Source organism: Musa acuminata, chromosome BXJ2-3 (assembly GCF_036884655.1).
Source record: "Musa acuminata AAA Group cultivar baxijiao chromosome BXJ2-3, Cavendish_Baxijiao_AAA, whole genome shotgun sequence".
Taxonomy (NCBI): Eukaryota; Viridiplantae; Streptophyta; class Magnoliopsida; order Zingiberales; family Musaceae; genus Musa; species Musa acuminata.
In genome coordinates, this window is record NC_088340.1 from 38017741 (window position 1) to 38042781 (window position 25041).

Below are 25041 nucleotides of genomic sequence, written 5' to 3' on the forward strand. Positions count from 1 at the left end.
GATGTATGTGCTAATATTAGATTTAGTATGAATGTTTAATATTTTAAATAATTTTAAATATGATATATAGTGATGGGTTACAAGGTAAATTATTCACATCATTCCAACGATCATATATATCAATTCATTAAGTTAGTATATTATTGTACAAGTAATAAATTTCATATGAACGTTTTATACATCAATCAATATAATATTTTAAAATAAAAAAAACTAATGTGAAATATTATATAAAGCTAAAATATTATACAAGCTAAAATAAGTCGATTTTATTTTAGTTGGGACACATTCTAAAGCTTGGTATGTAATTTCGAATTGTACCGTCGGTGGTACGTACCTGTCCGACAGTATATCGGTACGTGGACCATCCGCTATCGGACGGACCATGCTACAGTGTTACAATAATATACTATGGCGATGTTACAGTGCTATAGTAAGATAAAATAGTTCGGTACCGTACCGTATTAGACCAACCTCAAAACATCGATACGGTACAATATTGCATGACTTGTTCTAAAGTACAAACTTGTTGTCAAATTACAATTGAATAGATTCGTGATGGCCAACGTGACGAGGTATCTAAACATGCCATGTGCATTCCATTGTTGGGTTGGGTCAATGATGATTTGGTCATTGCTTTCGCTAAGTGACGAAGTTTAGTGTTGAGAGGACCCATCGAGCACACAATCGCACAATGGAAACGTGGAAACCCATTTCTCGTCGAGTTAATCCATTGGAAACTGTACGCAAAATAATATGAGTACAGTGGAATGAGCGATTCATTGAACCCATGCAAATAATATGCAGCCCATGATGACAACCAAAACTCACCAAAAGATAAACGTGTGAATATGATATACATATTACAAGTACATCAAACAATCAACCAAATTCATACTTAGTTACATTCTTTATTTGCTTATAGAAGTTAATGAACTCTAATAATGTTTAGAGAAAATTAAAATAATAGACACCTAAGATATTGATCGCGGACATATAATTTTTTTTTTGAGATGTCAACTAATTTAATTGATAAAAATATTAATAGTATTTGTAAGGGAGTGCTTATTTGTGAAATTGAAGAAAGGGTGAATTTTTAGGAAAAATATTTCTTTTTGAGAATTTTCCCCATGAAGTTGCCACATTTAAAAAAAATTAATAATATTTTTTGACACCCTATTTCTACTTTTATTCATATTCTACGTGCTTGATTCAAATATGATATCACCATTTTATTTTTACTTAAGTTGTCAATTATAATATAATAAAAATAGATAAATTTAAAACATATTGATTTGATAAACAAAATGATAAAGTTTGATCTATACAAATTTATAGCAAAAACTTTGATAGAATTTTGTCTCAATTAGGCTATTCATGACCTATAAATTCATCTAAATTTTATCACCAATTTATCAATAATTGAACTTATAATCCATGACAATAATTGCTATCAATCAATCAATCAAATAATTATAATAAGTAATTTTTCTTTTACTATCATGACTGATCAAACCATCTTAGATTATAATAAAATTTTACATAAACTTATGAGACATAAAAAAATAAGCACATACTAAATTCTAGCTCAAAACAGAATCATCGAGAGGCTAAAGTACCCTCTCAATTCAACTATCAACTCCTATTATATTTCGTTGAAATTGGATTGAGACTATATGAGTATATAAACTTAATATTTTGATGTGCAAGGTGATATCTTAAACGAGGTTAATTCATATCGAATATAATTTTTTCTTACAAATAGATTTTGAGTATTCCATATTAGGACATCGATAACTTTATAAACTAATCTCTGGTTAAAATTTCTAAAGGCTTTAGAACCATAAGAAATGGAGACAAAATATAGTTAAATTTTAAAGATTAATTCGAAGTATAGATTACTCAAAAACAGTTAAAAAAATCAATATATATAATATGCTAAACTGAAACTAAGATATAAACAATGAAAGAGTGATGTTTTCTTACCTTTGTTTTTAGAGCTTGGGTTCATTGGCTTCAATGAAAACATGGTGAAAAAGATAAAAGAATAGATAAAGAAGGAAAGAAAGGAATTGTAGTTTATTAAGTGGGTAAGGATAATAAGACCAAAATATATTGGAGGTGCTTAAAGAGATTGCTTTGAGGTTTAAGGTTCAATTCCATTAGGTCTTATTTTAAAATTTTTAATCTTTTACCAATATAATTTTAATGTTATAATAACTTTAATTGAGTCTAATTTAGTTTGATAAATATGATATTTTCAGTTTAAATTTATCCTTCAATCTCATTTATATAAATCAATATTTTTTAAGAGTAGGTAATTGGGATTATTTTAGATATTAAATAAAAAAATTGTTAGTGAAAATATGACAATTTTTAGAAAAAAAATTAAAATTTCATTTTTCCGGAAATTCACATAAGAAATATTCCAAAACGGCATTTAAACGTGAGACGCCAAGCTCGACCATTGACGCCTCCTCTTCTCTCCAATCTCTTCGCGAATGGCCGACCCAACCGCCGCAGGCCGCCGTGTTGGCGGAACCGAGCACAGCTGGTGCCGCGGCGTGCCGGGCGGGACCGGCGTCCTCGTCCTCGGCTTCTTCCTCTCCCGCCCCGTCCCCCGCCCACTCCTTGAGTCCGCCCTCCACCGCCTCCAGACCTCCCACCCTCTCCTCCGCTCCCGCCTCAACACCGCTGGCCCCGACCAGCCCTTCTTCTCCATCGCCCACTCCCCATCCCTCACCGTCCGCCCCCTCTCCGCCTCCGACATCCTCCAGTCGCCGCCGGCGTCCCCGTCCCACTTCCACGCCCTATTGGAGCACGAGCTGAACGAGAACCCCTGGTCATCGCCGGCCCCGTCCCACCCGATCCTCTTTGCGACGGCCTACGACGACATGCCCGAGGCGGGCCGGACCGTCGTCGCGCTCCGGTTCCACTCCGCGGCCTGCGATCGAACCTCGGCCGCGGCGATCCTCGAGGAGCTCCTGCGTCTGATAGCCGGCAGCACGAAGGAGGAGGAGGAAGAGGGGTTTCACCGGGCGATGGAGGATTTGATACCGAAGCAGGACGCATGGAAGCCGTTTTGGGCGCGGGGGAAGGATTTGGTCGGCTACTCCTTGAACGGTCTGCGGACGTCGACCCTCCGGTTCGAGGACGCCGGTTCGGACCGGCGATCGGAGGTGGTGAGGTTAGTGTTGGGCGTGGACGACACCCAGAAGCTTCTCAATGTGAGTGCCTTTGCTTTCTTTTCCCTCTTTCTTCTAATACGTCGGATTAGCATAATACACGAATATAATACTACTATACTTTGGACTATTATAGTATACATTGTTTTACATTTTGCATATATAATATATCTCTTTAAATATTAAAAATTTTCATATATGCACTTCTGTTAGTGTCAAAATAAATATCTAAATTTTTGTTCCCATAATTTGGAGCCCAATATCATTATACTAATAGTCAAATTAATGAAAATAAACTGCAATGACATATAAGTCTTCGAGTCTTGTATTATATATATATATATATATATATATTAAAATTAAACGAGTAATAATAAGAATCACAGACTTTATATGCAATTTTGCCTGTTTTGTGTGTTCTATTGATCATTAAATCGGCTTCTCTACTCTCATCAGAATGCAACTTTTCTACACGTTTATTTGATGCGTGGGATGATAGACTAAGACAAGAGAAGATGAGATCGAGGAAATAGTGATGTAGACAATCAAGATAATATGCACCTCAAGAAACTTATCATCTTCATAATTTGAGTGCTGCGTTATTACTAACAACAACCTGTGCAGATGATGAGAAGCGTATGTTTTTCCTTTTTGTCTTTTAATTTTTATTTTTGTTGCGTGTCTTTTTTTATTTGGATTTGATCCGAGAGTAGTACTTCCATTAAAAAACCATCCTTCTTATATTTCTCCGTTGAGATTAGTGCAAACAAGTGATAAATCTTAGTTTCAAATCCGATGTGAGTGCCATGTATGCTATTTAATGTAATAAAAAAGTTAAAAATAAATCTCTCATTGGCAGGAGATTTGGGGTTTTGTCCCTCATCTTACAAATAAATGTATATTTTTTCGTCAAATTAGAATATGACAATAAATAAGATTAATTGTTTTTGTGGTTGTAGTTTAGGATGATTTCGATCATGTGGCCTATATTGTGATATTTGTATTAAAAATTGATTGTTTATGATCTTATACTATATATTTTTTTTAATCTAAAATATTCATCAAATAATGACATACTAGTCATCAATCAATGAAGGGATAAATGTGTTTGCTAATTGCTTTATTCAGATCAATGTTCTAAGTTTCAAGTGACAGGCATGCAAGGCAAGGGAAATTAAACTGTGTGGAGCCATGTCGGCTGCAGCACTGGTCGCTACAAATTCATCAAAACATCTCGAGAAGGATCGGGCCGAGACCTACACGGTTGTGACCCTCATAGACTGCCGCAAGTATCTTGATCCTGTTCTACATGATCACAGTATTGGTGAGCATCTGAGTTGCAGTTAAGTCGATGCATTTGCTAGTGATTCTTGTTATACACTCTCTTGGGATGTTGCAGGATCCTATCACTCGGCCGTCATCAACACGCACAATGTTCATGGGGGAGAAGAGCTATGGGAGGTCGCCGAGAGATGCCATGAGTCCTACTCCAATGCCGTCCATAACAAGAAGCATCTAAAAGACATCACCGAGATCAACTTCCTGCTGTGCAAGGCCATCGATAACCCCCAACTGACCCCTTCGTCTTCCCAGAGGACTGCACTCATCTCTGTGTTCGAAGAGCCCGTGGTCTACGACTCATCGGAGCTGCAGCAGGAGCTCGGGGTGGAAGACTATATTTGGTGTGCGTCGGTGCATGGAGCGGGCCCATCGATTGCGGTGTTCGACACCATCCGAGATGGCCGGCTTGACTGCGCCTTCGTTTACCCTTCGCCCCTTCACTCGAGGAAGCAGATGCAAGAGCTGGTGGAACACATGAAGACGATTCTGACACAAGGCAGTCTAAACGGAGGAGACTGATTAGAACAAGAGTCTCATTGTTCCAAAGTGGAAGCTTACAAAAGTGTGGAAACTGCTGATTTATTACTGTAAAAGTTAGAACTTTTCACTCCATTGGATTTGATGGTATGCAGGAATGAATAAAGGGGTTGCTTTCTTGTTTCCTTTAGGAAATGTTTCATGCAGCAGAAAAGAACAGAGAACACAGCATGTTACGTGGGCTGTCGCAGGATCCCGACAATGCTCTGTTTTGTTTCGAGGACGGTGATCAGTGATCGGAGCATCGAAGCCAGGCGTTGCTGGTCGGCAGTTTGCCGGCAGACAAGTCCCACGTATTGCATGGCCTCTTCGGGGAGTAGCCCGGCCATGAAGAAGGGGAAGAGGCGGGGGGAGTGGGTGGCCTCCATAAGCACCAACACTTGCTCCATCCATGACCGCGATGAGGATTCGTCTTCCCCTTCCTCTCTTTGGCTTCTCATCGCCATCTCCAGCAGCGGCAACATGTTCTTCTCTTCCTCCTGGAAGTGCCCCTTGAAATGCTCCTAGCACATGAAATTAATGTCAGTAGATTAACTAAATAGTGCTCTACTTTGGTCAATATGTACTAATCATGAGGTCCAACACATGGTCAAACTTTCAGTCCAAGGAAACTAAAGGACACCTCAACGAAGCTTGTCTTGAACTACACTCGAGAAATGTTCCATTGGCTTCCATCATAAAAGCAGGCATTTTTATCCCTTTCTCTTCTTTGTTGGGTCTGTTATGATGGGAGCAAGCAATTATGAACATGAGTACCTCTAAGGTTTTCAATCTCAGGGACAGATTGAGCAATGCCTCCTGATGGAAGGGTGTTCCGGCCTCCATCACCACCATGGATTTGATGTCCTCCTTTATCCCGTTGATGATGGGCAGGTCCCTCGCGTGCTCTTCGTTCGCCAATTTGCACACTCCTGTAATGATTCCTTTGATTTTATCCCAATCTTTTCCATTGTGATCGCTATTAAGATTACGTTAATCGATTTGCGCAGAATCCAATTACAAAAAAGATGATTTTTCAGCCAATTATCTTAGGATTACGGACGGGACGATGGTGTACCTCGATCGGCCACGGACTCGAAGGCGGGGAAGAGGAGGCGCTCCTCCATCTGTGCGTGCTCCAGCACCACCTCCGCCAGCTGCCCGTAGCTCCGCTCCATTCTCGCCGCCTCCCCCTTCCTCCCGCCCCCGCCGGCAGCCATCTCCGTGGTCCACGCCGCCAGCTCCTCCACGTGCCGCTCCACGCTCCGATGCTGCAGCGCCGTCACCAGCGCCACCTCCTCAGCCGCCGACGTCATGTCCGCCAGCGCCGTAGCGGCCGTCGGCGGGCGAGGGAACCTGGAGTCCAGCTCCCGGAGCACCGAGTCGGCGGCCCCGACGACCGTGTCGGCGCCACACTGGAGGAAGGGGAGGCCGAGGAGGGGGCTCCGTGGGACGAACTGAAAGGGGACGGACTTGTACAGGAGAGCAACGCGGAGGCAGGAGCAGATCGGGCACGACTCCGGACCGTAAAGCCGCACGGCCGGGAAGTCGGGCGTCAACAGCGACGACGAATGCTGCGCGGGGCGGGATCGGGGCTTCGGCTTGGGAGCGCAGTTCCCCATTGCTTCGCTTGGGATCGGATTCGTGAAGCTCGTTAGGGGAAAGGGAAGGGAGAAAGAGGAGAAGGATTCAAATTACTAACTCTACGACTACGTCATAGAGGAGGAAGGGAGGGATTTGAGGGCGGGGAAGGCGCAGAGGATGGAGCTCGAAGCCGTTGTCTTCGAGCCGCATGGTGGGGTCTTTTATGCGGACGGAAGACCATGTGAACTCTCTCGCTTACCCCGCTGCTGGGCGGGAAGGGAAGGAACGCTGCCACGTCACTACAAATGGACGGATACGATCCTCTGGATCGGGAATCAACGGTGAGAATCCGTGGTCGATCTGCCTAGGCACGTGTTGTGCGGTGGAACGGCTGTTGATCAGCCGTCGATTGAAGCGGAATACTTTCGCTACCAGCGCAAGTCTTACCGGCCTCAACTCTGTCGTGCAATTGGTGAACAGGGGTCCCACATGCGGCCCCACCTCTAATTCCTCTGACAATCCCTGGATGGCACGGTGGGGTTGACTATGGACGGGTACGGAAAGAAATAGTTAATTCTAACAATTAATCTTTCAGATTTTTCAAATTTATATTTTAAATTAATTTTAAATATTTAATAATACTTTCCACTTATATCAAGTTTTTCCTGATGTTAATTAACATATCAATTAATTCCTCCCAGCTTGTTTTATTCCTTTGTGCTCACTAATCATAGTGTAAGATATTTGGCAATGACAAACAACCCAATTTTAATGGCGCTTGGCACCAAATTAAACATTTTTTGTTGGGTCAGATCATATATTTAGACATATATACGTGTAATAAACTTATATTTTTTTGTTATTTTAGACAAATGAAATAAATGAAATCATACATGGTTGGTCAACCCGAATCGAACCCAACCCGTTATGAATCCATCAAGCAGTCGGCCGAAGCAATCTTTAAGCATCGATTCCTTCCCCACCAAATCAATAATTCCAAGGCAAAATTACATATATATAATTAGTGATTTATCTATTTCTTTCTATATATATATATATATATATATATATATATCTCTTGCGCACTCTTATAATTAATTTCAATTAATTATCATTTGACTCTGACAATAGAGATGTCTGGGATAATTGAAAACCTATAAAATATTAGATATTTATCATTTAAAATTGAGTCTTATTCATAAATGTTAATTTGTTATACTATTATTATTAATGGTATATGCGTAATTCAAAAGAATGAAAAGAATAATTATGTAAAAGCACTCATTTTAATAGACTTCTTTCACGGTTCTTCACGCTCGCTTCGATCGAGTCTCCTATTAAATTGGAAGCGGTGAGTGTAGTGAATCAGAGATGATGGCGATGAGGTCGGCGCTCCGAGTGATTCCTTGCCTCGCCCGATCGTCTGTGGCGGTGGCGAAGGAGGTCGCCGCCCCGAGGAGCTCGCGCTTCTTTAGCGACGGGAAGGGTAGGGTTCTAAGCGAGGAGGAGAGGGCCGCCGAGACCATCTACATCCAGGTCCATATCCAAACCCTTTCTTCTCCCGTTTGTAATCCCATCGATCGGCGTGGTTTTTGATCGTTTTGAGGGTTTGGATGTGTTGATCCGTGAGTAGAAAATGGAGAAGGAGAGGCTGGAGAAACTGAAGAAGCAGCAGGAGAAAGAGAAGGCTGAGGCCGAGAAGGTACAGTGGTGTTCATTCTGATCGTGAAGAGGGGTATTGGGCTTGAGATCTTTATGTGGCTATTTCTTGTTCTCACCGTTCATTATAATGGTTTAACTTGTTTAGATGCTCATTTTGTTAGATAGAAAACATTTAGATTTGTTAGATAAATCAACAAAGGGGATGTTGTGATTGTAGACTTAATATGAATCTCTCTTGGTGGTTAGGGAACATTTAAATAGAAGGTTCAATCATGATCTGACTATTCAAATTAGAGAGACGCTGTCTTCTCCAAATCTACCAAGAACTATAGAAATCTCAACCTCCATCTATGGTGTTTTTTACTTCATATTCTGTTGCATTCTTAGATTTCATTAATTTTGCAAGATGCGACAATGAATAAGTTAGCGAATGTGTGACAAGCAACATTACTTATCAAAATTCATCTGAATATTATTGGAACTTTTCAGAGCTTGGGAAAATGGTTGTAAGTTTGAAAGTTGAACTCCTAGTAGGTGTTAGACGACCACAGTTGTTACTTGCCTGCTAGAATAATTTCCTTTTCCTCCTTTTTGACAGCCATGGATGGTAGAAACACATTCGCTAACTTATATGTGGCGAATACTTTTAGATAACTTGATCTGATAACTTTAAGAACCACAATCAATTTATACTGCTACTATTTGCTCTGTAAGTGTTGGATTGGGCACTTTTAGATCTATAGCTTTTTTTAGGCCATAAGGTACTTTGCTTTTGAACTATATATGCTATGGTTGTCCTAAGTTATTGCCTCTCCTGCAATTAGAGATATGGACTGACATTACTTCTTTGATTTAGAGTTTCGGACTGCCATTACTTCGATGATTTAGGTGTACTTGGGAGGGCACATTTTATTTGTGGTCTGTATGTTCCTCTTATTACTAGTAACTGGAGATTTAAGTTCCATGTTTGCGATCATCCTCTTAGTAACATCAGTTTTTAGTGATGAGATACCTTACATCTGAGCTATAACATGCTTGGCATAAGTCATTGATTTTATTTTTAATTGCTGGCCATACCTTGGCCATTCTAAGCAATAGGGTGGTGCTAGAATGAGCAGTGATGATGCTTTAGTGCGCTTGGAATATTATTTTAACATTGGCAGACAATAAAGTCACAAAGTTTTGACACTCATCTGTTCCTTTGGGAGAGAAGTTAAGAAATTGATTTTCTAACCTTTGCTGAATCTGTAACATGCCTGATAAATGGGTTTGGAAATGCTTTTAAGTATATTTTCTGTTCATCTTTGCACCCTCTCTTTTTGGGCATGGCATGATCATTTGTTCCAAGTTATAAGTAGCTAATCCATTGATGAACAGAATTAGAAAACATGAGAAAATTGTTTCAGGCGTGGGGTGCTTATTTGCTTATTATGGTTTTAAATATCCAAACTTCAATTTGTAAAGCCTAAAAATGCACATGTTCGTTATATCAAAGGAATTATGTTTTCTAAAATTACAACTGGTACAGCGAGGGTACGTGTTGTTATCCATTGCTCAGCCTTCTATTGTGGTATGCTATGCCCCTTTTCTTTCTGATGGATGATAGTGGGCAAAATGATAAAGTAAAGGTTATAGTCTGATATATTTGAAAAAGTTAATCTGGTATGAAGATTGGGTTGTGAACTTTAAGCCTCGAAACATACAGTAACAAAGGAGATCTATAGTGCATCTTGTATAGCTAATGGTGGAAGAGATGAAAATAGTAGTAGCAAGGGAGATCTATTGTGGATTTTGTAGAGCTGCTGGTGGAAAAAGAGATATAATGAAAAGTAATATAGGAGCTTTATAATGGATTTTGTTGAGCTGGTTGTGGAAAAAAGATTATAAAAGTAAATAAAAAAAGAAAAACTTGCATACCAGATACAGTGCTTTGGGATATGCATTACTGATTCATATAAGACAAGTATAAAGGAGCTATTTCTAGATGTTTTGGTATGATTATATGCTTAATTATTATTTAAATGTGTGAATGCAATATTATAAAGTTGAGACAATTGTTTTTTCTAGAGGGTGGGCCTTGGTACAATGGTAAGGTTGCTCCCTTGTAACCTGCGAGATCAGGGTTTGAGTTATGAAAATATCATCTTTAAATATTTAAAAGTAAGACTGTGTACATTGACCCTCTCCAGATCCCGCATTGCTATTAGTCTCATTCACTGGTTATGTGTCCTTGTTTATACAATTATCTTTTCTGATTATTGTGTAGTATGACTATTGTTGTTTATGCTGTTAATTTACTCTTTATGCCCATTACCTCGCCTTTTGACACATTGGAAAAGCTTTATTGAAAAGGAAATCATTCAGATAAATTTTCACCATGCAATACGTATGGACAGATTGTTGTTTCAACTTTTGTATGTTCCAGTAGTTAGTATTTTTGCTAATGAATAACATATTCCTTATGCCATCTTGGATTTTTGCATAAATTTGCGGCTTATGTTACAAAAACATAAGATTCATAATGGCAATTTATACTACTTGCTTTTTCTTCCTGTTACAGAGTAAACAATGATCCTCTGTTTGCAAAACATATTTTTCATGCTGAGTGTCCTTCATTAGTCTTTTCCCTCTTTCATCAAATGACATCTGATGCTTTCTTCACAGAAACCCGATAACAAGAGCTGATGTTGCTATACCTGCCTGTCCGGTCTTGGCCTCATTCATGTTTCGAAGCACTCTGCTCTTTATATAATCAGACATGATGAATAAACGTGTGTGAACAAACGGGATGCCCATGCCAGTTTGGTATTCTCCTAGAACTCAGTTTATCCACCTGTACTTGTAATTACAGCATTCTATTTAAAGCTGCCTTTGTTGTTAATGATATTACTCTGCAACTCTTTTGTTCGGATAAGAATGAACTGCATATAGGTTGGTCTTTGATTTGGACCCTGAGGTAGATCATTGGCATGCCTAACTCCCAAATTGGAGTACTTTTATTTCCAGCAAGTAATGGAGTAGTCGCCACCATGATTAGGAGTACCCACAGTTCCTGTAGTCAATGGAATCTACAACTACATGCCTGGGTATTCAGTTATCTTTAAAATATTAATGTTGGTCACATTGGAGTAGTTTGCTGTTAGATCGGTTTTCTTAATATACGATTATTTGGATGTATTATATAAAAAGGTTATCCTTTTCAATTAGTGTCTAGAAACTCTTTTCATTGCAGGGAGCTAAAAATTTTGTAAGCTCTAATTTTACCTTAAAAGTAGATTAATAATTTCGCTTTTGGTTGATCCGTGGGATCATGAGGGTATGCATAGACCAATATAAGTATTTTGTTATCCATTGCTACTTAATGTTTCCTCGTCTCCCATGAATTTAAAAAAGGGACCTCCAATAACATTAATCGTTGGGTGATATTATCTACAACTTTTATCATGTATAGAACTTTTTTGATGGATCAAGTACGTTGTCAATTCCTCTAAAGATCATTATCAAGTAGCAAAACCCGTAGAAAATCCTGCGCCAGAAGTCAGAATAGAGTCTATAGATTGTGATCGAGTAGTAAAAATCCTAGAAGATCGGTAAACACCGAGGCTAAGGAGTCGGGGCGACAGCCAGATCGGTATCGACGCCAGCCTCAGACCGCCCATCTAGTAAGAACATGTTTTCTGTTTTTCATTAATGATTATATATTATTGTCATTATTGTATGTAATTTGGAAACCTCCTTCAAGCTGGAATATACAAAATATTCTTGTTCCAGGAATATACAAATATTCAATCAGCCATTACTCTGCTGCTTGTGTTTTTATTATAATACATGAAAGGAGGAAGCTTGATAGCATAAGAGAACAGCATTCATGTAAGATTCAAACTAACAACATGAAACAGGAATAAGGGACACCATATAACCAAGAACCCATAGAATCTTACAGGGCGTAGGTTGTTCGGAGGTAATCTATAATTTCTGCACTTTCGAACATCTTCACTCCAGTATTAGGATCCTCCAAATAAGGCACCTGTCCAAAGAAATATACACAGATAAGCTGAACTTCAATGAAGAATTTAGATCGCTAAGGAGAGAGGACTTGAAGAACCTGAAAGCGTCCAACTCTCTTGTACAACTCCTGCCTCTTTGGGCTACCCCGCGCGGTGCTGCAAAACCAGCCTTTTTGTCAGAAGCAATAGTTATTAAAGGACAAAATGTGGAATTAGGTAGCTGATGATTCCTCAGATTGAAGTATCATGCTTTGATCTGTTTAGCACCTTCATAATGAGATGAGACTGATTGGGTAATATACTTTTCTTAAAACACCACATCTTTGCGAAGGATTTCCTATGCTAGTGATAGCATAAGAGACTAGATGGCAGCAAGATGCTGAATGAAGAATAAACAATCAAAGAGTTGAAAAATCAATTGTATAAGAAGTCAGCCTCTCTTGCTATTGAAACTTCGAAATGTCAAGTAATCCACCATCTGTTTGGATTATAGCGTTGGAAAATGTGATGAAACTTGATATTTGCTTGTCAGAGCACATCTTATTTACTAATGCTAGCAGTAACTGGAACCATGCAAGTCAAATTCTTTACAATATGGATCCATCTCAAGCTCTTAGATGAGGCAAACTAAAATATAATTCAGCTTTCCAAAGTGACAATTAATGGAAACAAGCAAGCACAACTTTATGCAAGTCAAATTCTTTACAATACTGATCCATCTCAAGCTCTAAGATGACACAAACTAAAATAGAATTCAGATTTTCAAAGTGACAAGTAATGGAAACAAGCAAGCACAACTTTAAAGGACTTTTATTCAACACAATAGGACTTTAGCTGCATGACAAACATAAATAAAATGACATATGCAGTCAAATTTTGCATATACACTTCTGCTTTTCCTTTGTGTGTGTTTGCGTCTGTGGAGTAATTCTAACTCAACAAGAACATGTGGGGTAATTCTATCTCAACAAGAACATGAACAATGCATTAAATGTTCTAGTAACAAAAGTATGAAAACTGCACCTGCGGAATATGTGGGGTAATTCTAACTCAACTAGAACCTCACGCACAATTTTACAGAAGGGGGAACCCTGCAAAAGTAACACTTTTTAAAACTTCAATCTTAATACTGACATCTAGAAAATAACAAAAGAAATGTCAATCATATTTAGGACTCTGGTAATCAGTGGACTAGTAAATATAAGTATCAGTGCTATATTTGAGATCTGACCTCATATGCCCATATTTCGAGGGGCATAGGTGGGGTTTTCGAAGGAGAATAAGAAGAACCCTGTACAAAGAAATAGGTGAAGAATATTAATGATGTTGCCTTGACAAACTTAAGCCATTTATAAGCAACGAGTCATATGAGATCACTCTTTTCATGATAGTTTCGGCTTTCGAACTTTCTATACAGTTGCAATATTTTGAGGCATCCTAAATCAGAGCATGGGAAAAATATACATGGCAATCAATTTAAAATTTTCACCTTCCCCATGCGACCAATCATTGCAAATCCTTCAGTTAAAGTCTAGAAAAGCACAAGCAGTCAGTAGTTTCACTACAGAACAAGCCTGTAACAATTATCTTAAAAAAATGTCAACAAAGTGAAAGTGCAATAATCCAAATACTATTGAGATTCATTTGACTTGAAAGCTTACAGTTAATAAACCAAGTGACAACATCAAAGGAGTGGTTCCATCACCTAATAAGTTAAGAGAAAATATTAGGTCAAAAGGGTATATACAAAGGAGAGTCACAATAAGTTAACAACTTTCTAACTAAAAAATAATGGGTGAAAATAAACATTAAAAAGCTAAGGTAATATTTTTCTATTTATAAGGTAAGATAGCTGTTTATTGGAACAATAATGTCTTAGAGACAACTAACATGGAATAAGTTGTTGTATCCTCAAATTTAATATGGATGGAAATAAAATACTATAAACATACCGACTAAAAAACTTTGGGTGAGAAAATATAGAAATTCAAAGAACTTAAGAGAAGTAAAAAACATTTGTACCATATTTCTGAACCAGGTACTTTATTATGTCATCTGATTCATACATAGCGACACCTGTGTTTGGATCCACCTGCAATAAATTCACATCCTTCAATACCATGGACTATCACAAAAGAGAAGGAACTTGGCTACACAATAATGGTAGTAAGAGGACCTAGAAAGAGAGAGCCCAACAAGGAACAATTTGAAGAAGTTTCAGTAGGCATTAAAAGATATGAAACAGATAGTGTTATACAGACAAAAGTCTATTATTTTGACTTAAGCAGAAAAAGTTCCATATAGCCAAATTTACATCATAGAACACCACGTTCATCTGTTTGTTGTGGTGGAAATGATTAAAAAGCTGCCATGTAATACTAATACATTGGGTTTTGCCAATTATTTGTTTAATTAACAAAGCAAATCAGTGAAGCTAAAATATGATCCAACACAAGATTTGAATGAAGATATGGAAGACAAAAATTGTGCAAGAATGACAAAATGAGTTAGCATCGACTTTGTACTTCATTAACTTGCAAGGATACCAGGAAATATGCCTCAATATTCTTAATCTAGAGTAGGGAAATGAGACTTAATGAATGTCATCAGACCATATAGGGGAATTGCTGCTTGCCACCCATCTGCAAAACTTTGGGACGGAAGTTTGGACCATTCCTTGGACAAGGATAGTACAAAATATCAAGATCCAGTATGCTGACAATTTCCCTTACCTACAGTGATCTAGAATTAGAACAACATCAGAAAATTTTAAAGAAAATGGATACAACTGAACAGAAGATAATATAATAAGACAATGGAGTGTGATCTATAAAATTGTGAAGCATCTAAATAATTGCTCTTCGCCATGTCATATGGGAAGTACTCAAGCTTAAAGTCTGGAGGTGGGGAAGCCTCCATATTTGAGTGCTTAGGACTTCTAATTTCTGATGTATGAAAATATTATTACCTTCCGGCAGAATGGACAGCTGAAGTTTATTCATGGCCCATCACAGTCCAAGCATGAAGAAAACAAGTATGCATAATTAGACATAGTATCAGAGAGTTTGTTTCATTACATAAAAAAACCTAGAAATGGCACGATGCTAGAAGTACCCTTCAAATTCATAAATCTCAATAGGCTTCTCTGGACGAGCCTGGGCACCCAAGTTTGATGTCTCTTTGAATGTCAAACCTGTTAACATCCATCAAAGGTGATTTATAGTGCCACGCATCACTTCTCTGAACTTACTAAATTTGGAAAATGATGACATCCAACATTTATTGCATAACACTAGAATAGTCAATGAGAAGAGCAAACAGGTTTTTTCAATAATAATATTATTTCTCACTCACAACATTCGGTGTAATAGTTAATAAGAGGCAGATATAGTTTTGATGGTTGATGATTTTGATCCAAAACTGACTTAGATCACCTAATCACTGAGCATGGTTGATATCGAAAATGTGACATACACTTCACCAAACATTAACCTTACCTGCAATTTTCAGAGCATACTCGCCTGGTGGGATTTTGTCTTCAGAAACCAAGGATACAGAATATCTGTAATGATTCACAAAAAGAATGACTATCAAAGACTCTTTATGGTCTATTCTTTCATGAACGAAATCAACCATCTGCAAGTAGGACAGATCTTTCAGACCAATTTAATATGTTTTCTCAATCAATCAAGTTAAAGAAGTCTGGCCTTCTGAAATTAACAAGAAGTCTTATAATTATCCTAAAAAATGGTCTCAATGAACAAATTATGCAATTATTTGCAACAACTTCAGCTCTCTAAACAATTCGATCCATCAGGATATACCCTAAAAAACAGAGGGGTAAAAGCTCCATCCACTATGATCATCCATATAGCTAGCCGTCTTCAAGCATTGGAAGAAGTTCGAATGTCTCGTCAAATCACAAGAAAGATACAGGATATACACCTAATCCAAGTATGCTATCTTATTTGATCCAATAAACCAAAACTAGATAGGTAGGGAGGGAAGGAGAGAGGGAGAGGCCGAACCCTAGAACAAAAACTCCAGTGCCGAGGCGGAAGGGAAGGGCAAGAGACGCCCCGAGGATGTCAAGAAACTTATCCGGACGCACAGAGAACCGCTTAGGCTCCGGCGGCTTGAATCCGGGCGGAGGGGAAATCTTGGGGGACGGCGAGCGCTCACCCTCAATTTCCACGGTTTCCCGGATCTCCGCGGAGACCCCGGTCCGCCGTCTGATGGATTTGCCCCCGGGCGGCGAAGGAAGCCGGAAGGCCGACGGTGGAACAGAGCGGAGAAGTCCTGCCATGGGCTGCTCCCTCCGGGCGATGGATAGGGAACGGAAGAGGGTTTGGTAGCTAGCGGTTTACAGTGGCGCGAACGCGAACGAAGGGATTAGGAGCGAGAGGGAGAGAGAGAGAGCGTGATCGTGGTCATGACTCGTGCTCAACTATTTGGGCCAAATCGTACGGCCCATTTACTAATTGGGCCGTTTACGAATGAGGTTTCTGCTACGTCATAAAGGCCTAACATGACGACTACAAGGCAACGTGTCAAAAATATGAGGCGGCAAATGACACGTGCTTCACGTCCAGGCGGCAGACCCACCGTCCGCGTGGCTGAGTCCCTCACGCCTCATCCTCCTCCCTCGAACCATCTCGAGTTGTACTTGGCACGATCCTCTCCAAGCGCTGTGACATAGAATTTGTTGTCTTTGGCGGTTCGTGGAGCCTACGTCAAGATTAAACGGTTTCGATGTGAGTTTTGGACGGTTGACGTTCTCTGATTTTAAAGTGGGATTGAAGAAGATCCCCCATTCAAATCCTACAAGAACGTTGCCAACTCGATCCAATCTCCAATCTTTCCCATTCGCTCTGATTTCATGGCGAACTACAGCGGATATCCGGCGCCAAACTACGCGCCGTCTGCGCCGCCGATGCCGGACTCCTACTCCGCAGGCCGCCCTCCGACGGAGGGGTACGCCCACCCGCCTCCGCCGGCCTCCTATAGCTACCCTTACCCATCTCCGTGGGCCAGCGGCGCTGGTGGAGCCGGCGGTAGCTACTTCCCGCCCGGCACACCTCCCGAGGTCATCCGGAGCTTCCAGGCCGTCGACCGGGACCAGAGCGGCTTCATCGAGGAATCCGAGTTCCAGTCAGCGCTCTCGTCGGCGTACCACAAGTTCAGCATCAGAACGGTCCGGCTGCTCATGTTCCTCTTCAAGAACCCCAGCAACCCTTCCAAGATGGGTGAGTTCTTTGATTCTCTTCTAGTCCGACAAAAGTTTGCCTTTTTGACCCGGAAAGTTGTAGGATTGCGCACATGGTGAGTTAACTGCACGAAGACACCCTCAACTCAAGTGACTTTGAATCTTTGAATTGAAGAAATTGTTTTCAGTCATTTCTGGTCTTTAATTTCTGAAGTAATTTTCTAATGCTCCATGATTTATTTGCAGGACCTGTCGAATTTGCTGCCCTTTGGGGTTGTCTCGGGCAATGGCAGGTAATCGCCGTTTTCTTGTGATTTCCCCCATACTTTGAAACGGTTATGTACTAAAGTTCTACCGCAAGAAGAGTTTATGACTCGGATTTGGTTGATTTCACTAGCTAATGTAGAGATCAGATTTGATTGGAAATATTTAGAATTAGGCAATCCATGACCCTAGCAGCTGTAGGACTGTGTAGTGCCCATGATGACTCTTTAGAGTTAGGAATGGAAGTTATAGGAAAACAATTGCTCGGGACAGCGATCACAAGGTCATAATTATTTATGTAATTTTTTTTTTGTTTTTGTAGTTGAAAACCTAATATTTTTACCTATTTTTGTCCCTTATGTTGACAAATAAGCTCTAGGTCTTTCTCAACACATGAAACAGAGGGAAACCTTAGTATGAGACGACTGAACATAGTTATATTTGCTCAAATTAGTTTATAAAAGTTCTGCAATTTTCATTTAGTGGAGTCCATCATAAATGATGAATTATTTGCTCATAAAGAATCTTGAAGGCCGATCAGAATAATGATTTTGACTGAAACAGACAAGAGTACAGCAGCTATTAGGTACAGAAAGTTTCTAGTTACTAGGTATAGAAAGTTTTCCACAATCCAAGGTGATTGATATGGGAGGACCGAGGGAAGGTAAACTAGATAAGGGATAGAATTTTAGCTCTTCAAACCCATAAAATGTGCAAGAGAAAATGGTTCTTCTCAGTCTTTAAATCACTTGTCATAGTTTGGATGTCTAGATGGAAAAAAAAGGGAAAAAGAGAAGAAACTAGCTTGTGTAACTCCATTTCCTCTGGTCTGGCCTTTTGACTTTGCTACTGATGACCACCGACTTCCACTTCATGCTTCTTCCTGTGAACTTTTTCTCGTTCAGTTACATTATGCTAAATGATGAGTTCACCACTGATTTGGGGAACATTGAATCGAGGGGTTTGTTGCTTCTGATTTGCTTGATGTTTATAACTGTATATTAATAGTGTTGCTCATGAACAAATCTTATGCTGAGAAGGTCAATGTGCCTTTACATTATACAGCTATATGAAGTCTAAGTTAACTTACCTGTATCAACCTCATCTATACCAGATATAATGCTTCTAAGTGCCAAGTCTCCACAACTTACATAGCCTACTTTATATAAGTCGAACCCATCGATTGCCTTTTGAGTATGCAAAATGCGAGCAGAATATATTTTGTATCCACAGACGTTGGCATACTCAAATGTGCCCAGCCCAAATATGCTAGTTTTTATTTGGAATGAGTCTGCTTCTAACTGTCTCACATGCTCATTGGAGGTATGAGAATCATGTTAGGTTATATACCAGAGCTTGAATGTCTTTTTATTTACTATAACTGATTCTTGCATATGTTGCTTGCACTGGAATTGTCTATGCAATAATAATTACTTCAAACAATATGCAAGGAAATGATGGTGAGAATGTGGAATCTTCTTTGCTTCTAGGCCATCTTCTATAGGTTTGACCGAGATCGTAGTGGAAAAATTGACTCGGTGGAACTAAAAGATGCACTCATCAGCCTTGGATATGCAGTTCCGCCTTCTGTTATCCAAGTTCTGATATCCAATTACACAGATGTCTACGGCAGGGGTGCACTTAACTTTGACAACTTTGTAGAGTGAGTGCTTGTTTCTAGAGTGATGTGTCGTCATTTATGCATGTGATGACTTTTCACTAATCTACTTAAGTTGTTGTCTTTGCAGGTGTGGGATGATTGTGAAGGTATGTAAACCAAACTATCCATGAAGTTTTTTGATTGCTTTGAGATAACTTAACAGAAAGCATTATTGGCCTTTAATTTACTACCTTCTGTTATGTAATAGTTAGAGGTTTATTATCATTTTGACTTATGAGCACTCTGATTTTTGGTTCAGACATTTAAATTAAGATTTTTTATATAGAAAAGCCGTTGGAAGCCTGATTAGAGGAATTTTGCTTAATGAGCTTCAGTCACTGGATGTTTTACTATATTAGCCACAAATAATTTGCTAGTCCTTTTGTGCTTGCACCATGCCAGCAATTTCCATCAAATAGCGATGACCTTGCTTTGGTCGATGAAATGCTAATCCTTGGTTCTTTTGCTGCATCGGCCAACTAAAATGGTGTTCAGGTTCACTAAGTTGATTTAATTTGCATGCTTTTTGAACTGGTTTTCTCTTTGCTACGTTTATAACATCTTAAGATGATGTTTCTTTTTGTGCCTACTAGCCAGCCACCGAAGATTTTGACTCTTTCTTGAACAAATTCTCAGGGATTAACAGAAAAATTCAAGGAAAGAGACACTCGGTACACAGGATCTGCAACATTTTCCTATGATGATTTCCTGTTGATGATCATACCATTCATCGTCCCGTAGACCAGTCAGGGCTCCTTTTTTTACTTTGTATTTGTTGTCTCTCATGTTCTTTCTTTCTGTTCGTTTTTTTGGATGGGTGTATGCAACAAATTCTATCTGTATGCGATAGAGAATTTGCTATGTGCAAGTCGAGATTCATGCGAATGATTTCTTCGAGTTTGCTGGTGTGAAAGGATTCCTTCCTTGTAAGTTCTTGTATGCGTTTGATGATTCTAGGAGTCAGCTGATCCTGAGGACTGTAATCTGGCGCATTTGTAGTAATCAAACTCTCTTGTTCTTTTTGGTGAATGGTAGAATGTTTCCGAAAACCAAGTTATTTCGATTGGTTTATCTATAGAAGTTTCACATTAGGTTTTCTGAAAGATCATGGCATGGACAACTTTTGTTTTGCTGCAGATAGTGTGAGTTAGCTTTCCATAATTCCTTGTGTTGTATGATTGGGGAAAACAATGAGACCAACATGGTATACTCAGAAGGTTTGGAATATAAAGAGAGGTAGTGATAGCAACATCCAACCTCAACCAAACAATTAATAGGGACGTGGATGATTAGATTGAGGACACATGAGACAGAAATGAGACACAGGATTATATTACTGTTGAACTAAATGCTGCATAGATAAATGTTTGGATTATTTTTAATAAAAATTGTTGATTATCAAAAATATATTATGTGAACTCTTAAAATTTTTTTTTGGGAGCCGAGTCGAAATTTATATTATTGGGATCGATACATATAAATTCTTAGCTCATTGTTTTGTATAAATACATCGTCTGTCTAAGAAATTTTGCTTGTTGATAGTGTTCATTTAGTTTGCCTGTATAAGGCCTACCATTTAATATTTGCTTCTACATCTATAATAGCAGTATTTTCATCAGTATTCTTTCTTTTAGTAAAGGTTCTGATCATAAATATCAAAAGCTTAAATCAAATAGAGCAGAAAGAGCATTTTGGAGAATTTTTGGATTGAAGACTAGATGAACTGCAGAGGTAAATATATGTTTCTTTTTGGATAATCATTCAATTAAAATATTTATTGTCTGTTGTCTTCCTTGCTAAGATAGTGTTGAGACTGCTATATTCTAATCGATCAGGCAAAAGGTTATCCAAGGGAAATGTATGCAGATTTATATCCCTCTGATGTGATAGAGAATCTGTCATCAAATGGTAATAGATTATGATTTTAATATACTAATCTTTTTGTATCTTTGATCATATCAATCATTCCATAAAATCAAGGACAGTCAAATCTAATTTAATCTGTATAAATGTACAATGTAGTTTGTAGATCACAAAATATAAAAAAGTTATTATTTATTATAATCCTTTATGGAATCACAACATTTTCTTTTTGTCACTACTTCCCTGGACTGATTTGCCTGACGAACACTAGCCGTCACCACTCCTTATCTGCTCTAGTTGATGAACACCATCTATCATCGTCGTCTCAGCTTGGCGATCTTACTATATGTGGAACTACCAAAAAAACAGCTTCCTTTACTCGATGGTTTTCCTCTCTTCATTGTGAGAATTCCAGCCACCTTTTTCTATTACTCCGTCTCAGCCGTCGACCTCCCGTTGTCATTATCCCTTTCTCCTTCCTTCGAGATTTACCTCATCTTAGGATTCTATAGATCTGATCGTAGCCTCTTGCCCTCCTTGCTACTACCTTACAAAACTTCTTGCTCGTGGATTCTGATGTTTCACGACTCCCTGCTGATCTCATAGCGTGATCTGCTTTGTAGCATAGTTACTCCACCTTATTGATCTAATCAGTCTCCTTCAGTAATTGTTTCACTTCTTTAACGATGATCTAATCGTCCTACTTCTCTGGCAATCCTTCATTTTTGTTTAGTTTTATTTAGTAAGAGTTCCCTTTACTCCTATAGCGGTGCATATTTCCTAGTAACTTTACTAGAGTCCTCATCTCTTTTTCGTCAATTATCGAACTCACCAGTACCTTGAATCCACGATTGGTCTCTCGATGATAGTCTATCGACTTCCATCATTCTCTCGATCACACCATCAGCACACATGATTGAGAGAAGGATTCTGTATTTGAGAACAAATAGATAATTCCTAAATTCGATCTCTTCCATTCGATATAATCTCTTCTATAGATTCAAAAATCTTCTTTCTTTGCTTTAGTCTATAACATGTCTTCCTCGTTTGCTTTCCATAAATCTCCCCTTTGGAAACAACAGCTTTACTTAATCTACAGGACTAACAACAGTTTAACCAAAAGTCCAAGGATGTAAGAATTTCAACCATAATAATTAATATAACTATCAAAAGTTCCCACGTCCAAATGACATTAACAAAGAATCATTTATCAATTTTATAATAAAATGAGACATATAATAAAAATATGTCAATCGGTTAAAGTCTAATGCAATACACAATTGACCTCAAACAAATATCATGATTACTCATTCAAGCAAATATCATCACATCACTTCTAACACGTAGAATTTATCTATCCATTATGGTGACAATAAGGATATCATCACCGGTGGATAATGATTTTCTATCACTCGTACAAGTTTTATGATACTTAATTCACATACGACCACATTTAAACTCTATGATATTTTATGGGTATCTCATAATTTTTTTTTTCCTATTTTTTAAATAAAATAATACTTTCATCGAATTCTTCTCGACTCATTTTTTTGTAAGGAATTTAAATACAATAATATATTTAGTCCGAGACGAGAATAAAAATAATATCTATGAATGGCCAACTTCACAAGTCACCGAGTCAATCCCTCTCATCTCTGTTATTATCTTAATTAATATATATATATCATCTTGATCATCTATCGTCCTCCATTAGAAAATAATTAATCTCTCATTACTCGTTTCTCATTTCAAACAAAGTTGTTACTCGTTGTGACTCATGTCTCGGTAATAAAAATCATAGATTATCTTTTTAAAAAAAATTATTTCTTGTTTCAAACCACTTAAAATTATTTATACGGTCCTACCTCGATCACTTCAATAATTACAGAATAAACGATCATTATGGCTTAAACATAACAGTCAAAGTCTCGACGATAAAGATCTAAGAAAGGTGGAAGAAGAATGATGAAGATCAAAATCTTGATCGATCCAAGCACCATATTCCCAATCACAAAAGCGTCAAAGCTAATAATCAAACCGAACACTAAAAGATGAGGTAAACGGACAATTAAAGGATACAACAGATGTCGAAAGTATCATAACATTACGCAATACCTTCACACGGATGCTTGTATAGGATGTGATATAGAGAGACACACACACGCAACATAGATAGATAGGTAGGTGGTGAGTGACACACAAGTCACTGCGCATCACACGTAGTGCTTAACCTTTGAGCTATACCCAGTGAGTTCATCGTAGTACTTGGACCACAGCATGATGCCTCCGTACTTGTCGGACCTCTTCACGATCGGCAGTACGTGCGATATGAGCTCCTCAGCCGGAATGAAGCCACTACCGGCTGCCTGAGGAGCAGCAGGAAGCCCAAGGAAGACCTTCGTTGCATGGATGGCGGTCCATTGCTTCCATGCGTCCGCCATGTTTTTGGTGTTGCCGGAGCTGTACTGGCACTGTGGGTTGTTGTAGAACTGAACCCACACGAAGTCGAAGAGGCCGGTCGTGAGGGCTTCGCCGATCCATGCGTCGGGGAAAGGGCACTGCGGTGCTGCACTCAGGTACACCTTCTTGCCTCTGTTGCTGTAGGCCTTGAGGAACCCGGCGAGCTCGTCCCAGTGCTTGTCGGTGCCGCCCTCGATGTCGAAGTCGACGCCGTCCAGGACGACGTCCCCGAGCGGCCGAGGGGACGACGAGGAGCCGCCGAGGAAGTTGCTCCAGATGTAGGCGGCGACCCGCCTGGCGTCCTCGCGGGAGGAGAGGTAATAGCTCCCGACGCCGCCGCCGATGGAGAGCAGCACCTTGATGCCGGCGCGCTGGCAGGCGGCGATGTCCCGGCTCAGCCCGGTGCAGCCGTTGGAGTAGGGGTCGCAGTGGCCGGCGAGGTTGATCATGGGAGTCTGACCGTTGCCGAAGGTGGGGAGGAAGGCGATGATGACGAACTTGTAGTTCCCGGAGGCGCAGGTCTCGGCCAGGGTTGCCTCGTTGCCGTTCTGCCCCCAGTAGATGGCGATGCTTCCGGCGTGGAGACTTCCGACGAAGGCGAGCATGGAGCAAGCGAGGAGAAGTGGTGTGGCCGGTGATCGGATCGCCGCCATGACGCTACAAACGAAAGCTTCGGTGGCTGTGTGTTGTACAACGCAGGTTGGCTCGGCGGCTTTAAATGGGCCGATGGCTGGTGGTGTGTGCGCTTGTGGATCATCGACGGTAGTGTCTTTTGGTGTGGTTTGTCGGCAAAATAGCCTCCAATGAGACTTCAGCTGATAAATGATTAGTAGTATTGGTGACATTACAGATGACTTTGGTGCTTCCTATATGAATACAAGTATATACATATAGAGACAATAAACAACAACACATGGAAACAAAGAACAAGATAAGAAGCACCATTGTTTTTTGGTAAGGTTGGGTGGGAGATTCATCCTGAAGCTTGCTAATAAGAAAATATGAGAGTGATTCATTAACCTAAATTTAAGCATTTTAAATCGTGATGATTTGTATTCATCCAAATAGGGTGGATGAAGCACACAAGCAAGAGCAAAGTAATCAAAATCCAAGGAAATTGGAGGCAATCCTGTATACAGCATCAAACAATAATCCAAGATAGTAATAACAATAGAAAATCTTACAAAAAGTGTTTATTAAATGAAATAAGGTCCTATGGGAATTGAACTCAATCTATGGGAACTTTGTTTCATTATCCTTGTAGATAGAGAGATTATCTTCATGCTTCACATC

At 39.4% G+C, this 25041-nt stretch overlaps 6 protein-coding genes across 8 annotated transcripts; 3 read left to right on the forward strand and 3 right to left on the reverse strand.

Moving 5' to 3' along the window:
• Positions 1–2449: 2449 nt before the first annotated feature.
• LOC135608076 (uncharacterized) lies at positions 2450–5193 on the forward strand. The gene is made up of 3 exons (XM_065100513.1): positions 2450–3227; positions 4341–4509; positions 4585–5193. Exons 1-3 carry the CDS (start codon positions 2502–2504, stop codon positions 5043–5045), a joined length of 1356 nt encoding a protein of 451 aa, XP_064956585.1. The 5' UTR covers positions 2450–2501; the 3' UTR covers positions 5046–5193.
• Positions 5194–5222: 29 nt separating this feature from the next.
• Positions 5223–7073, reverse strand: LOC135608077 (uncharacterized). The gene is made up of 3 exons (XM_065100514.1): positions 6121–7073; positions 5820–5974; positions 5223–5566 (listed from the first exon to the last, which is right to left on the reverse strand). The coding sequence occupies exons 1-3, from the start codon at positions 6662–6664 to the stop codon at positions 5237–5239; spliced, it is 1029 nt and encodes a 342-aa protein (XP_064956586.1). The 5' UTR covers positions 6665–7073; the 3' UTR covers positions 5223–5236.
• An 866-nt stretch (positions 7074–7939) lies between these two features.
• On the forward strand, positions 7940–11169 carry LOC135608080 (uncharacterized protein At2g27730, mitochondrial-like). The gene is made up of 3 exons (XM_065100519.1): positions 7940–8162; positions 8260–8328; positions 10953–11169. Exons 1-3 carry the CDS (start codon positions 7998–8000, stop codon positions 10971–10973), a joined length of 255 nt encoding a protein of 84 aa, XP_064956591.1. The 5' UTR covers positions 7940–7997; the 3' UTR covers positions 10974–11169.
• Positions 11170–12024: 855 nt separating this feature from the next.
• LOC135585035 (uncharacterized) lies at positions 12025–16702 on the reverse strand. Of its 2 annotated transcripts, XM_065100515.1 has the most exons (12): positions 16324–16702; positions 15793–15857; positions 15410–15488; positions 15264–15282; positions 14908–15027; positions 14318–14387; positions 13957–14000; positions 13785–13826; positions 13527–13586; positions 13319–13386; positions 12394–12451; positions 12025–12315 (listed from the first exon to the last, which is right to left on the reverse strand). In XM_065100515.1, the coding sequence occupies exons 1-12, from the start codon at positions 16599–16601 to the stop codon at positions 12226–12228; spliced, it is 993 nt and encodes a 330-aa protein (XP_064956587.1). In that variant the 5' UTR covers positions 16602–16702; the 3' UTR covers positions 12025–12225. The 2 variants fall into 2 exon arrangements, with proteins under 2 accessions (XP_064956587.1, XP_064956588.1); XM_065100516.1 differs by lacking the exon at positions 14908–15027.
• A 432-nt stretch (positions 16703–17134) lies between these two features.
• On the forward strand, positions 17135–20454 carry LOC135608078 (probable calcium-binding protein CML48). Of its 2 annotated transcripts, none has more exons than XM_065100517.1 (5): positions 17135–17541; positions 17748–17794; positions 19256–19428; positions 19514–19532; positions 20062–20454. In XM_065100517.1, exons 1-5 carry the CDS (start codon positions 17175–17177, stop codon positions 20164–20166), a joined length of 711 nt encoding a protein of 236 aa, XP_064956589.1. In that variant the 5' UTR covers positions 17135–17174; the 3' UTR covers positions 20167–20454. The 2 variants fall into 2 exon arrangements, with proteins under 2 accessions (XP_064956589.1, XP_064956590.1); XM_065100518.1 differs by lacking the exon at positions 20062–20454 and adding an exon at positions 19828–20055.
• Positions 20455–23362: 2908 nt separating this feature from the next.
• Positions 23363–24581, reverse strand: LOC135585037 (acidic endochitinase-like). The gene has a single exon (XM_065100520.1). The coding sequence runs from the start codon at positions 24399–24401 to the stop codon at positions 23502–23504; it is 900 nt and encodes a 299-aa protein (XP_064956592.1). The 5' UTR covers positions 24402–24581; the 3' UTR covers positions 23363–23501.
• Between the last annotated feature and the right edge of the window lie 460 nt (positions 24582–25041).